Source organism: Dermacentor variabilis, chromosome 11, assembly GCF_050947875.1.
Source record: "Dermacentor variabilis isolate Ectoservices chromosome 11, ASM5094787v1, whole genome shotgun sequence".
Taxonomy (NCBI): Eukaryota; Metazoa; Arthropoda; class Arachnida; order Ixodida; family Ixodidae; genus Dermacentor; species Dermacentor variabilis.
In genome coordinates this window covers 103928746-103942795 of record NC_134578.1, presented here as the reverse complement: position 1 = coordinate 103942795, position 14050 = coordinate 103928746, and the positions used below count along the sequence as shown (strand labels likewise).

Sequence of the window (14050 nt, the reverse complement as noted above, 5' to 3'; positions counted from 1 at the left end):
AGTAAATAACAAACTGCACGTGATAAAGCCACAGTTAGGTTCTTGGCCCTCCGTAACAAAATTACGGCGAACAGATGTCCTATTCTGTCGCCTCAGAATAGGACACACATTTGGCACACACAACTTCTTACTCACTGAAAATGATCCTCCAACCTGTGGTAGATGCGTGGAGAGGCTGACCGTCCTCCACGTCCTCCTGGAGTGTCGGAAAGCCGAATCTGATAGAAAGAAACATTTTCCGTTAGCATACCGGCAGCATATTCCCCTTCATCCTGTAATGTTACTCGGCCCAGAACCGCTCTTCGACACTAACGCAGTCCTAAGTTATCTGAAAGATGTTGTGTTGCATGTTGTTAGCCCCACATGTTCGTAGCGTCTCCTCTCTTCAGAGGATGGCGCTGTGATAGTTCTTTCGTATAGCACGTGCCTCTCGGCCCTTGTGTCTCAAGGGCTCTGGCGAGGCAACAGTGCTCCAGGCATTTTTACTATCTCATATATTTTCTATTCTGCATCATTCTTTTACGATGGATTTTAATGTTCATAGTATTCGTCATTTGTCATCGCCATAATTTTATAGCAAGTAGATTTTACGCACTCTACAGCGACTATTTTTAGGCCACTTTACAGCCAAATCACATCTTCCACAATACATCGTCAACGTCACCACTTGTCATGGCGCTCTTTGGCCAAGCCTGGCCCTTGCGCCACAAAACACCACACATCATCATTAAAGTCGACGTGGCGAATAGTTATAATTGTGCCGTGACGACGCGGCACCAGCAACGCCCTACCGGCCTTCTCAAGATCGGCCGCTGATCAAAATCATACCATCTGCAGGAACGGCTGCGTATCCGTTTTTTTTTTTTTGGTAAGATGTGGCACACAGGCCTGTGGACTTACATGTGCTGTTACACTGACACATTAGTTAATTTCCCAGGAATATTTCACAAGCTTATGCGAAGCGGAAAAGAAGATTTGGGTTGTTCCACAAAGTTGCGTGAAAAGCTGTCTCGCTCGGGTCTCATTAATCTGGTACAGTGCTGCCGTGAGAAGCCAGTATGCTGTCAGAAAGAACTCTCATCCACGAATGTTTATGTAGCTATTTTGCATTGAACACACGAATTATATGCGCGCTCAAAAGTGTAAAGAACGAGAGACAACTGTCGAAACTAGCAGTAATAACCCTAAAAGTCAACGTTGTCTATTTCTGAATTTCTTATTTAATATGGATATCGTACATCAAAATCGATGTTCTAGCACTCCACGATGTACCTGTCGATGGTACGAACACTCTTGCTCTTCTAGAGATGCGGCACTTGACGCGGTGGAGTGATAGCGGATCTTGGATGTAAACATCAGCGCATCAGCACGTCGTACTATTGACATGGCCAAAATGTGGACTGGAAGAGCATGTCAGGAGTGGTGCAGTGGTAAGATGCGGGGCTCGGAATCGCGAGGTCGCAAGTTCGAATCCTGGGCGGCGACGGTTTTTCTTTTCATTTTTTTTTTTTACTTTTATATTTTTTCTTTTTTGTACTAACAAATTTACATAGCCTTAAGGAGGTCTCTGTCAATTTTTAATTAAATATTGATCAAGAACTACAGAACTTTCTACTACAGGACGTCACACTACAGAACTACAGACAACAGAACTACAGGCAACAGAACTACAGGCAACAGAACTACAGGCAACAGAACTACAGAAACAACGTCCCAAAATACGACAGACTGTGAAAATTTCCTGTTGTGTTTTTCAACTGGGAGGGTCCTAATATTTCGCTGCGCGTGTTCGAAAAAAGCTTTTGCGCTCACCGCTGCGCTGTTCTTGCTCAAAATTTGCATAACGATCAAGTTTTGGCGTCGACTTCATTTAGTATAACACCTGGCACAGTTAATTGCTTGGTTTTTAAGAAGAAAGTGCAAAATTTTCTGCACTTATGATGGTGCGGGTTGTTGCCGCGACGGCGCAAGCATAAACTTGTGTCGCCGCCCGCCGTCATCTGCAGAAAGCAGCACTTCAGCGAGGGAAGTCACCTGTTCTAGCAGTGGGCAACAAGCGGCAGCCTTCCCTGAAAGGCTGCTTTCTAAAGATGACGGCAGGTGGCGAGACAAGTTTATGTTGCGCCGCCGTGGTCGAAGCTCAGCTCGCATCCCCATAAGCGCAGGCAAATTTGCACTTTTTAGTGCACTCTGTAGTGCGTTAGCCCTGCGGACACAGGGAAATAAAGTGATAAAATGCTGTACTCTAGTTGGAGTTCATAGTTTACAAAATTGTTATGCAGGACAGTTGGCAGGACACTCACTCGACCTCACACACGGGTATACCCTTGTTTAAACGAATTGAAACAAGTCAAAACGAATCGATTGATTCACCTGCGTTCGTAAACAGCTGTTTTAGAGCGCAAAACGTACGTTTGAGACTACTCCACGCTCAAAAAACCACTACAGAGCGATTACACGTTGAGCTTCCATGTAATTAGGCATAATAACTTACAATACGTTATTTTCTGTTCGCGCCTCCGAGAGTGCACATCCGTGTTAAATCTAAAAAACCATGTGCTTTTCCACATTTTTAGAAACTCGGCAGTCGTGGTTTATGGCGGCGCTTGCAATAACTACGAATCAAGAAAACAAGTAGCCCTATCATCATCAAAAAGTATGTCTATTTATCCTGTACTGTTGTTCAGGTCCAATTTGTCGTGCGAGCAGTGTGTGTATTCTTTGTGCTAGGCTTTTTCCATTTCATTTTTTATTTGAGAGTTGGTGAACTTATTTGCCGCATTTGCAAAGTGCATCATGAGCTCCGCGTCTTCAGAAAAACGACGGAAAGTTTATTTGGAGAAAGACCAGCACTTCTGTCTACCTCGTTCGACGGCACGCAGACGTCGGCGAGTAGCGTGGTTGCCCCAAGATCAGGCGCCAGCCAGCGCTGCGTCTACGTTCATGGACGATGCCTTCGCTCCATCAACCAGCTCCGGTGTCAACGCACTGGAGAACGAAGGACCGTCGATGAACCAGAACACAGGTGAAGCGGGACCGTCAGCGGAGCTCTCCAGTTCGCAAGACGGGAGGCAGGACGCGGACGCAACTGAATTGTCGTCGGAGCTAAGTGATCATGACGCAGAAGGGGAAGACGATGGCGTGGGCCCTTCGCCTACACCATTGGATGAGAACAATGGGTTTGCATCATGCCTTAAAGAGTACGGCGAAGAAACACTGCCAAACTCCACTACGACGAAGGGTGCCGCAATTTTGCTCATAATGGCGTTCGTCGTCGCCCATGGCCTGCCCTGGACAGCCCTGGAGGATTTGTTGCGGCTAATCAACGCCCTGTTTGGCCAGAGGCAAGGAGTGCTGCCTACAAGCGCTTACCTGTTTAGGAAACTGTGGGCCGCACAGAAAGAGAAAATTGCTGAACATCATTATTACTGCGATGTCTGCAGCAGCCTTTTAAATAGTAGTGGGAACAACCAGCTCGAGTGCCCCATATGCAAGAAAACAACAAATGCAAAAGAAGCCAGGAGTAAAGGAAATTTTTTTAACATATTTGATGTCAAAGAGCAAGTAAGGCATATCGTATCAAAAACAAAGGCCTTGCTGGCGGACAGCCTCATCGCCATTCGAAATAGAGCAACAGGACAGTCTACCGGCATCACTGATATAACTGATGCCAGACTGTGCCGTAAGATACGGATGAATCAGGCGTGCAACTGGGCAGACCTCACCATTGTTATCAACACCGATGGAAGCCCGCTCTACAAATCATCAAATTCATCTATCTGGCCCATCCAGTTCATTGTCAATGAGCTCCCCCCAAGAGAGCGCCTACAACATGTGGGGCTTGCAGGGCTGTGGTACGGAACGCGTCACCCTGACATGTTGTTGTTTCTTGACAAGTTTGTGGACATGGTGCGCAGAATTGGCACTCTCACATGGGAACATGCATCAGGGACCGTGACATCTGCTGTACATGTCATATGCTGTTCTGTCGATTCACCGGCGAGAGCACTTGTCTGCAACCAGCTGCAGTTCAATGGACATTTCGGGTGCCAGTGGTGTTTGGCATGTGGCCAGCATGAACAAGGTACGTTTTCTTTCTTGCCTGTTACTTTGGTTAGAAATCCAAATGCAACAGTAGCACATGACATGTATAAACTATGACACGAATGATGCAGAAACACGCCTGTAGGAGACGCAGGGTTACCTATAATTTATGCTGGTATGTCACCTTTGTAGTGTGACCAGGGAGCAGTTGGCTTCGATATTAATTTCAACAGCCTTTTGCTGTTTAAGAAATATTTGCATCACTCATGGCAGCAATGTGCAGCACAAACTAAATATGTGAGGACATATATGTCTACATTGTACGGTGATGAGCACAGTTAAAGTCAGCACGTGAGTGCATTGCCGTGTTTCGCACAGCACCATTGCAGTGATGCCTGGAGGTGTGACTCCATGTGTGTCGATTGCTTCATTGTCTCCACGTCCAAACAGCTTGCGCTTAATCACACGTCGCTCGCAGCAGTGCTGTGCGAGCACTGTCGTACCTGCAAAGCCAATTTTGCGTAAGCGGCTGACAGATATTTCACCTTGAGCGAAATGAACTATTTCCGCTCCTGCAAACTGTTCCCTCTTGAGGAAAAATTCTTTGGCTCTGTATGTGCAACCACTAACCTTTGAACTACTCTATGCAAACACAAGAGGGACTGGGATATGCTGCGGAAGATGGAATTATCTTCAGTGAAACACAGGCTTGTTGCACTGAAAATTCGTAGCAGATAACATATGGCAATGCCTTCAGGCATCATTACACCTGTGCAGCCTTGTTTTGAAGTGCAGCTGCACTAGCTGCACTGGTGCTTCACGGAGTATCGCCACACACTTGCGTATTCACTCTAACTCTGCTCATTAATGTGCTTACCTTAATTCAACATGTTAATTGTAGCAGCATCAATCTTTGTGAAGTCTGGTTTATTTCATCATTATTTGCATGTGAACAGCAATTGTTTGTTGATTTTATGGTTGCAGTGACTTAAGCAAACCTTAGTAATGTGGGTCGTTTCAAAATAAAGCAAAGTGAGTGATTGTGCCACACTGTTGACGTTTAAACAGAGTGATGGCAGGGAAGAAAAATTTGTGAGAAAAAGAAATGAACTTCTGACACATAAGGAAGTGAAAATGACTATGACATTGTTGAATTGGCAATATGTTTTGGGACACAGTGCTCTAATAGCAATTACCACTATGTATTTTTTTTTCAGGAGCATTCCGATACGTTGACACTGAGCCAGCCCAGGAGAGGGTTTCATTAGGTGTCCTAAAGGACATGAAACGGGCCATGGAGCTTCAAATTCCTGTGAATGGACTCAAGGGACTTTCTCCCCTTGTAAACCTTCCAGAGTTCGATCTCGTCCATGGTCAAGCAGTCGAATACATGCACTGCATCTTGCTGGGCGTCACGAGGCAGATTGCTGACCTTTGGTTTGATCCCTTAAATTCTCAAGAGGCTTTCTACCTAGGTAATGTCTGCATAATGTGTGTGCCATTTTCTTGTACTGTTTAGAATAGGTGTTGAGCATTTGCTTATTTTACATAGTGAGCCACATACTGCACTCTAATGAAGGTAACATTTCATGTGCTTTACTTGCTACAGTAATTCTTCTGTGAGAGCCAAATGTAAGCCACGAGTGTTGCTAAGAGCTGGCTGTTTACTCATAGAGTACATTTATTGCTTTCAGTATAGCCTTCCCCATTTGTATGTACTTTCTTGATGCAATTCTTCCAGGAGCAACACACGAGATGAAAGTAGGAACTGTTTTCATCATGCAGTATATCATGGCAATAGTTTGGAGAAATTGGTTTTGTTTTCAAACTTCTATGTGCTTTGGCATGCATAAACCTCATTTTCAAGAATTTTCATTGGCATGGCACCATGAGTAGCATTTTATGGCATATAAACTAAAATATGCTAATGTACCAGTCTTTGTGCAGCTGGTAAAAAGGTCCTGGGGGTGAAAATTAATTCTGAGCCTTCTAAAACAGCATGTGTTGGTCTTACGTGTGACTAATTCACTAAATCACTGTATTGTGCGAAATGCATACTATAACCTGGTATATGAACTCATGGCATTATACACAAAGTGCCAGACCAAGAAGTTTTTACTCGATATTCTATGTGTGTAGTCAGGCACGTTGCCCTCAAGGGTCACATGCTTGTTTTCACTTTCTGACTTGCCAATGGCCACACATTTACAGCTGTAAAAATACTGGTATAAAAGTTTGGTTACAGGCAAAGTTTATGATCAGCTGTAATTTAAGGACTTTTTAAGGATGCCCAAGCAACGGTGTCGTAACTTAATGGGGCCGTCATTTTTAAGTTCTTAATTTTTTGCTCTAGACCTATGCTCAGCATGTCGGAAGAACTCAGAGCGAGAGGAATTATAATAATTCATGCTCACAAATATAAGTTATTAGTTGTAGAAAATTCTAACTATCAAAATACAAGTAAAATGTAAGCTACCGTCAACGTGAATGTTCGCGTCTCTAGATCCCTCAACTAGGCACCTGGTAATAAATTTAAAATATGTCCAATGTTTGGTTTCGGACCAAGTAGTTCCAGCACAGAAGCCCGACACAATTAGACCGCACGCTGGAAAAGTTGGGATATTACATCCTTAAGAATTTCGGACATGCTAGCCAGTGCTTTGAGACACATTTCATGTTAGCCATGTTGCATAGGAACAACTTATATAAAGTGAGTGTGTGCATCATCTAGCTGACACTGAAAGTAGCAGTTACAGGCCGTGTTTGTTGCTGAAGTTCATGGCACGTCTCTCAATGTACTGTTGTGCTTTGGTAAATTTCTACAGGGTTGAGCAAATCTTCTTTTGATTCAACATTTTAAATGCTGCGTAAATGTTCCGCTTTCTTAGGAAGATTCGCCATGGTGGCTAAGGGATGCGTTCATCACTGATATCTACAGGGGGTCTGCTGTCATAATTCATTTTGCCTTAATGGCTCATGAGAGACTCAAACAACGTGTCATGAATGCTTGTATTAGTGAGATGAATATTATGGTGTATAAAAGGGTGCTCTGTTGTGTCCTTTTCTCAGTTCTTTGCTATGAATTGCCCTTTACGAATTTCCCTGTGGTTACAAATGGTATGAATGATGCTATCATGTACGACTATATTAACCCAAGGTTTTTTTTTTGCTGAGAATTGTTTGCAGTAAATTTGAGCATCTACAGGTATGAGGAGTGCACATGATTTAGCTATACATATAAACAATATAATTTCATGTATGCATAATGTTGCAAACTGCCTGCAGGTAGTCCTTCCCTGGTGGCAAAAGTGGACGCACGGTTAACAACAATCTGCCCACCTGATTTCATCACACGGCTGCCAAGGTCACTTAGAGAAAGAGCTTTTTGGAAGGCAGCAGAGTGGAGGAATTGGCTCTTATACTACAGCCTGCCATGCTGCCTTGGTGTTCTTCATTCCCGGTACTGGAGCCATTTCGCCCTCTTAGTTGAAGCCATCTTCACTTTGCTGACAGAGGAGCTGTCTCCTGGAGACCTTACTCATGCTGGTAGGTCTGTTTACCTTGTTGTGATATACTTGTTTTTGTTTGCTATATAAACACTTAAAATGCTTAACAGCAGTTAGAACAAGACACACTTATTTTATATCCTCATACTTCAATGGTTCATTTGTTTCATGTAATGATAAGGCCATGCAACATTTGACTGCCATACGTCCACTTCCTTTTCTTATTTTTCTTTTTTTGATGCATGGTACATATTCAGTGGTGATATTGCCTGTTCTGTACTGACTTGCCAAAGTCGTGCGATAATCGATGATGCAAGCGGTGGGTTTTATGTAGAAGTATTAGTGCTTGGGACCATGACTCTGAATCGAAGTGAAGCTACGTCGAGATCTTGAAAACGTTTTTATGTAGTGCATTGGGTGCATAGATACAGAGAAGAACAGGACACACACACAGTGCATCTTGTTGTTCTGTGTGTCTGGGTATTAATTGCGCTACACCAAAAAGCCTCCAGGACGATGTACCAACAAGCCCTAATCTCCACACTGGTCTCCCTCAAAAAGAATGGCGCTGTTCTTGCACCTGAAGTTTGATACTTTGCTCGCAAGAGTGCCACCAAGTCACCTGCACATGACACATGTGTGTTTTCAATGGCCAAACCAGTGAGGGACCCTTTAAATAGCACCTAAAGAAATGACACGTATAGCTTGTGGTTAGCAGAAGGAATGTAAATTACAGTAAATTGCCTCCAATATTTTTCAGCACACAGCAGGTAGTACCCAAATTGGTCACACAAAGCAGCCATGTATTCTAGGCAATGCGTTCAGTTGCAGTGTCAAAAAAGTTTACTTTTGTAAGCTTTTCACGATTCATACAACTGTATTTCAAATGTAAAATTTTGCTTGGAAACTGCTGTTGGTACACAGTACAAAATTCAGTGCAATCAGCCTTAAATGCTGCTGCAGACAGTTTAATTCATTTACACAGTCAGGTATATTGTATGGTTCTCCTTTCAATTTGAACAGTTGCATGAATGACTCAGGGGATAACTTTTTAAAAAAGCTTTAAAGGTATCATTGACTACACTTGATCAGTGTTCTTGTGCAAGACATTGGAGCAAGAATATCAATTACCGAATTTACTTGATTCTAACGTGCCCTCGATTGTAAGCGCACCCGTTTTTCTTGACCAAAAAATTTTAAAAAATGAAAACCTCGATTGTAATGCACACCCATTTTTCATGACTGAAAAAAAAACAGGAGTACAAAAAACAAAAGCACCTCGTGCTTTCATTCAGAAATACTATTTTTTCTCATTAGGAAAGAACAGATTTATTCTCAATACTCTAAAGTTGCGATGAATGAAAACACAAATAGGAGTGGCCTACCTTGCCGCCAAGATTCTCACTGCGCCGGTACGAGCCACGTGGGGCAATAGATATCGCTCGTCATTGCTATCAGACAACTCCTTATTGCTATCAACAGACCAAAGCATTTCATCCTCGGTGCCGTCCATGGCATTCGAAATCCCGCACTTTTTAAAGGCCCTGTTAACCATGGCAGACGGGATCGTGCATCATGAATCTTTTACCCATCCAGCAAAGTCCTGCAGCGAGGCACGCTTCATTTTATTGGCGGGCATGAATTCGTCGCAGCCACTGACAAGCCATTTGGTGTGCAGCGCCTGAATTCTATCTTTCACTGGCTTGATAAAACATCGAGCGGCTGGAGCTGCGATGTTACGCCACCAGGTATCACAAGGTCGGTGTTGCATGCAGCCAGCTTGTCCTTGATGCGCTGGTCAAGGTGGCACCTGAACGTGTCAAGCACAAGCATCCCACGCAGACCCAAACTGCCGCCGGGTCTCTTCCACCAAACTTTATCAATCCAGTCAGGGACCAAGTCCGTGGTCATCCAACCGTTTCCATTTTGCACGCACAATCACGCCACTCGGAAACACGATTCCTTTCGAGAGCGTCTTCCATCTGAAGATAAGATACAAGGGCAGCTTGGGCCCATCTGCAGTGCAACAAAGCAATGCGGTGACTCTAGTTTTTTTCATGGCCGGAAGACAAAAGACGCTCTTGCTTCGCCCCCTTCTTTCCAACGGTTGTGGTAGCAGACACATCAAAGTACAGCGGCGTCTGATCAGCATTTCCAATTTGTCCGAAGTGGTAGCCGTTCCTATGGTGCAACTTGAAAGCGTACCGCTGAAAACTGTGCAATTTCTCCTCATATTCTCTGGGCAATTTTTGGCATATCCCTGTCTGCCTTCGAAGAGAAAAGCCTTTTCTTTTCCTAAAATTTGATAGCCAGCCCCTGCTCGCTATGAAGTCACTCTGCATTAGCCCTTTCTGTAGGGCTAACTGCATCGCCCGTACTTTGAGCAGATTGGTCGTCACAGGCCGCTGTGTCGCTCGCTGCTCTTGCACGTATGTCGCGAGCAGCTCTTATGTTTTGGCAAAGTGGCCCTGCTTCGGTCCACTGAAACCCTTCCTTGTTGCTTTTCTGGCGAAAATATGATTTTTCTGTTTGCGCCAGTCCAGCACACAAGCTTCGGGAACTCCGAACGGCCGTGATGTGGCCCGATTTCTGTCCGTCTCCATGCACATAATTTTCCTTCTAATGCGGCATCATGGTGGCCTCGGCATGTCTTTGCAGTCGGTGCTACCATGCTGATTGAATAAACGCAGAAAACGGGAAGAAAGGTGGTAGACTAGGTTACACTAGCGTCTCGGTTCAGGTACAACACACAAGTATGCACATGGAGGAAGCTACGGCAGCTAGGCTAGAAGTGCATACGAGGCGGTCATTTTTCGAATGCCGATGGTGATATGATAACGTGGATTTAGGGTCGTACTTGATTGTAACACACATGCAATTTTCGGACCCATTTTATTGGAAAAATGTGTGCGTTAGATTCGAGTAATATGGTAATACTTGCATTAAACTACATGGTATATTGAGTTAAAAGTTGCTTAACTTTGCTGATATGAGGAGCATCTAATTATAAGTAATCCTTGTATGGCTATTGCGCAGCTATGCGAATGTTAAGGCAACCTTGCATTTGTTTTCATTCTTTTTCTTCCAGGAAACCTACTCCAAAGGTTTGTAGGCCGAACAGCAGGGTTATATGGTGTGAAGTCCTTGACCTTCAATGTCCATCTCCTACAACACATCACAAGCAGTGTGAAGAATCGTGGACCTTTATGGTCCCATTCGGCTTTTGTTTTTGAAGGTGGGAATGGTACACTTTTGAAGCACGTGACAGCAGCGAAAGGTGTGCCAAGTCAAATTATTGAGCGAATAGCCATGTCGCAACAACTGACTGAACATCTATTCATACATCCACCTTCTCCAAACATTTTGGAACTGTGTCAGGATATGCTAGGCTACAAGAAAATTATCAAATCAAGGGTTATTGACGGAGCACGCATCTTTGGCAATCCTAGGCTGTCCGTATTGTTGTCAAATGCTGAAAATCTTGCACTTAATGCATTTTGCCCAGGGTGGAAAGATGTGGTGGAATACTTTCGCTTTGCCCATCTTGGCACTGTTTTTTGGAGTAGTCAGTATTCAAAAGGAAAAAAGAAAGACTGCAGTGTTTTTGAGAGCAAAGATGGCAAGACATACATAATTGACCGCATTTTCGAAATTTCAGGATTTCATGGCACTCCCTCACTTTTACTTTTGTGCAAAAAGCTAGTTGCCACAGACAGCTCTGTCAGTTTCCCTTGCCACATTATTGAATGCTTCATTTCATTAGAAACTCCCATCACTGTGGTACCCTTGTCAGACATAGTGAAGCCTTCTGTTTTCATTGATTTCCGGGATGAACAAAAGCAGTACGTTTGTGCTGTCCCAAATCTGGTAGAACGTGATTAAAGGGACACTAAAGAGAAAGAGCTGAAAAGTTTAAACTGATAGCGCATTTGTTCAAAGCAATATTTTACTTAATTTCACAGTAATAGGTTGAATATTCAAAGCGAATGAAAGTCAGTGCGCCATGGCATGAACTTGAGCAGAAATCCAAGCATCAGCACAAATGACATACTAATTTTAAATTGTGGCATCACTAGTTTTAAAGAATTTTGTATGTTTCAGCCATTTTGGCAGAGTACAAGTGCTCTAAACTTGCTCAGTTCAGTCTTTGACCCTTTCAAAGTACAATGCAGTCCATCTTTACTGACAAACTTAACTAGGCCTGAGCAGGCACCATCAAAATTCCTGACATCATGGCTGGCTGATGCAAAAAACTTGAGGTGGCATTGCCACCTGTCTTTCGTCTTTGCTCCTTCTGGCTTGCCAAGCTTCTTGCAGTAAGAGTTTTTTTTTGTTGTATTGTCGAAGGGTAATTTACTACTACAGCTCGCGTTGTCTTTCTCTTTAGTGCACATGTCCATTAAATGTAATGTCTATTGTATTTGCTATGATAAAGAATGTAGAAGCACGTGAAAGAAAAATTGTCATCCACTTAAAATGTACAGCATGAATCTGCAAAGGAAACCCATATGGCTTTCCCAGAAAAAAAGCCTCACAGTTGAAGAAAAATTTGTCCTTGTCCAGGATATGAACCCAGGACCAGTGCCTTTCCAGGGCAATCACTGTACCATCTGAGCTAACCAGGAGGCTAGCAGATCACAGCGCAAGGGTGAATTTACAACTCATGGGACTGAAACACAGAATATGGCAAATCAGTTCCGCAGCCTGCAAGGTGGTGGAAAGTACATTAACGAGAAAAATTGTCATCGATCTTAATGGTAACACAAAGCTAGAAAGGAAACCCATACAGGTTTCTCAGAAAGAAAACCTCACAGTTGAAGAAAAATTCATCCTGCACAATGGAACCTTGGTAGTATTTCATACCAGGCAGCAATGTGACATAAGTACACACTAAGCAATATTAGACAGTAACCAGCAATTGCAGATTTGTGTTTTCTTTCAAGTCCACTGTCAGCAACAAAGCGTGCAACACTGCAGTAAATGTTACCTAAAATATGTAGTGTCTTCTACTTTTTTTTTCCAAAGCAATGAAAAGCTAGCTCAAGTGTTTCACATGAGAGTGTGATAAAGGAGAGCTGTAAATAGCACTGAAAGAGACCTTGGTCAGAATCGTGCGCTACATTGAAGGAAACTGGCATGCTTGTATTCTACGAATAAGAAATCTTTAATTGGGCTCTGGATGTGATGCACAAATAACATGGAGTGTTGCTCGATAGGTAAACAATGCAGCCAATCTGTGCGCCATCGCTTAACCAATACCCATGCAGGGGGAGTTATTTTGCTTGGATACTAATATATTGTATTGCCAGAAATAGTAAACCATGAAGGAGACATTAAAATCTTGGAAGTCCTAAAACTTCGGGAATGCATGCATTTCTATGTTGTATTCATTACTGCTCTTGACCCAAGGTCTCAAACTGGCTCGAAATACAGGCAAATTTACAAGGACATTTGACCGTTGCAAGCTATCCCCACTTTTAGGCAGTATAGCTTAAGTTCATCAGGGTGCTTCTGTTCCTACCAGGAAAGAAAGATGTTGCTATATTCTTTGTATTATATTTGTACCATGCAAGATGCTATGCAAATTTTCTTGTTTGGTACGTTGCTTTTTTGCAAATGCAATTTAGCCGTCATGAACATTGAAGCTTGCAGATTTATGTCATGTGATGTGTAATATGTGCCCCATTCTGTATTTCCTGCAACCATACAATTAATCTTGGCCATTTCCAGTTATATAAATGCATAGTTAAGTGTCAATTTTTCCTCATGTTGTCTATTGTGTAAATTGAGAATACTGATTCTTGAGTTGCAGAGTTGAGTGATCTGTGACATAGGCTTGTTTCACCCAAAAAAATCACTTAAAAGCCTTCACCTAAAAAGATCACATTCTCGTGACGCCTGCGGCAAAAAGGACATTCCACGTCCGCCGCCAAGGTCTGTGAGTGGTGGCGCTGGCTAACACTCCCAGTGTTCTACTGGGACACATAAATACCCAAGAAGGTGGATGAAAAAGCGGCGTCGCGGTAGCTGAATTGGTAGAGCATCGCATGCGAAATGCGAAGGTTGTGGGTTCGGTTCCCACCTGCGGCAAGTTGTTTTTTCATCCACTTTAATTTCCATTAATTAATCGTTTCTTTATTTTTATTTACTAAACACAAGTAATTTCCCCTATCTTGTCCTTGGTTTCAGTGTTTGTTGGCTTCTCATGATATGACTAATAAAAATCGGGCCCCTCGGTTAACCCCCTTCTCGTTCTAAACATTAGAAGTAATTAAAATTTTTGTTTTAATACATTTGTTAGATTCACAAAAAAAACTTGTGTTTGCAAAACAGTATCGCAGGCGCTTTATCAATGTTTGCAATTTTAACATTCTTTTTTGTGTTGTTTTCTTGTTGAAATATGAAACTGCTACTTATCACATTGTTTTGTTTATATCCTAGATTCCTATTAGCCTTTACGGCTATGGATTCAATCATGATCAAATTGTGCTAAAAAATAC

General features: G+C 43.0%; 1 protein-coding gene across 1 annotated transcript; it reads left to right on the top strand.

Annotated features, from left to right (window-relative positions):
• The first annotated feature begins 2559 nt into the window (after positions 1-2559).
• Positions 2560-11709, top strand: LOC142563408 (uncharacterized). Its single transcript, XM_075673961.1, has 4 exons — positions 2560-4084; positions 5262-5519; positions 7330-7627; positions 10655-11709. The coding sequence occupies exons 1-4, from the start codon at positions 2797-2799 to the stop codon at positions 11430-11432; spliced, it is 2622 nt and encodes an 873-aa protein (XP_075530076.1). The 5' UTR covers positions 2560-2796; the 3' UTR covers positions 11433-11709.
• The last annotated feature ends 2341 nt before the right edge of the window (positions 11710-14050 follow it).

What these genes read in the sequence shown, in the direction of transcription:
- LOC142563408 (XM_075673961.1), top strand. Translation starts at nt 2,797, where the DNA reads ATGAGCTCCGCGTCTTCAGAAAAACGACGGAAAGTTTATTTGGAGAAA. An exon ending in ATGTGGCCAGCATGAACAAG is followed by an intron (nt 4,085 to 5,261) that starts GTACGTTTTCTT and finishes TTTTTTTTTCAG; the next exon opens with GAGCATTCCGATACGTTGAC. An exon ending in TCAAGAGGCTTTCTACCTAG is followed by an intron (nt 5,520 to 7,329) that starts GTAATGTCTGCA and finishes AACTGCCTGCAG; the next exon opens with GTAGTCCTTCCCTGGTGGCA.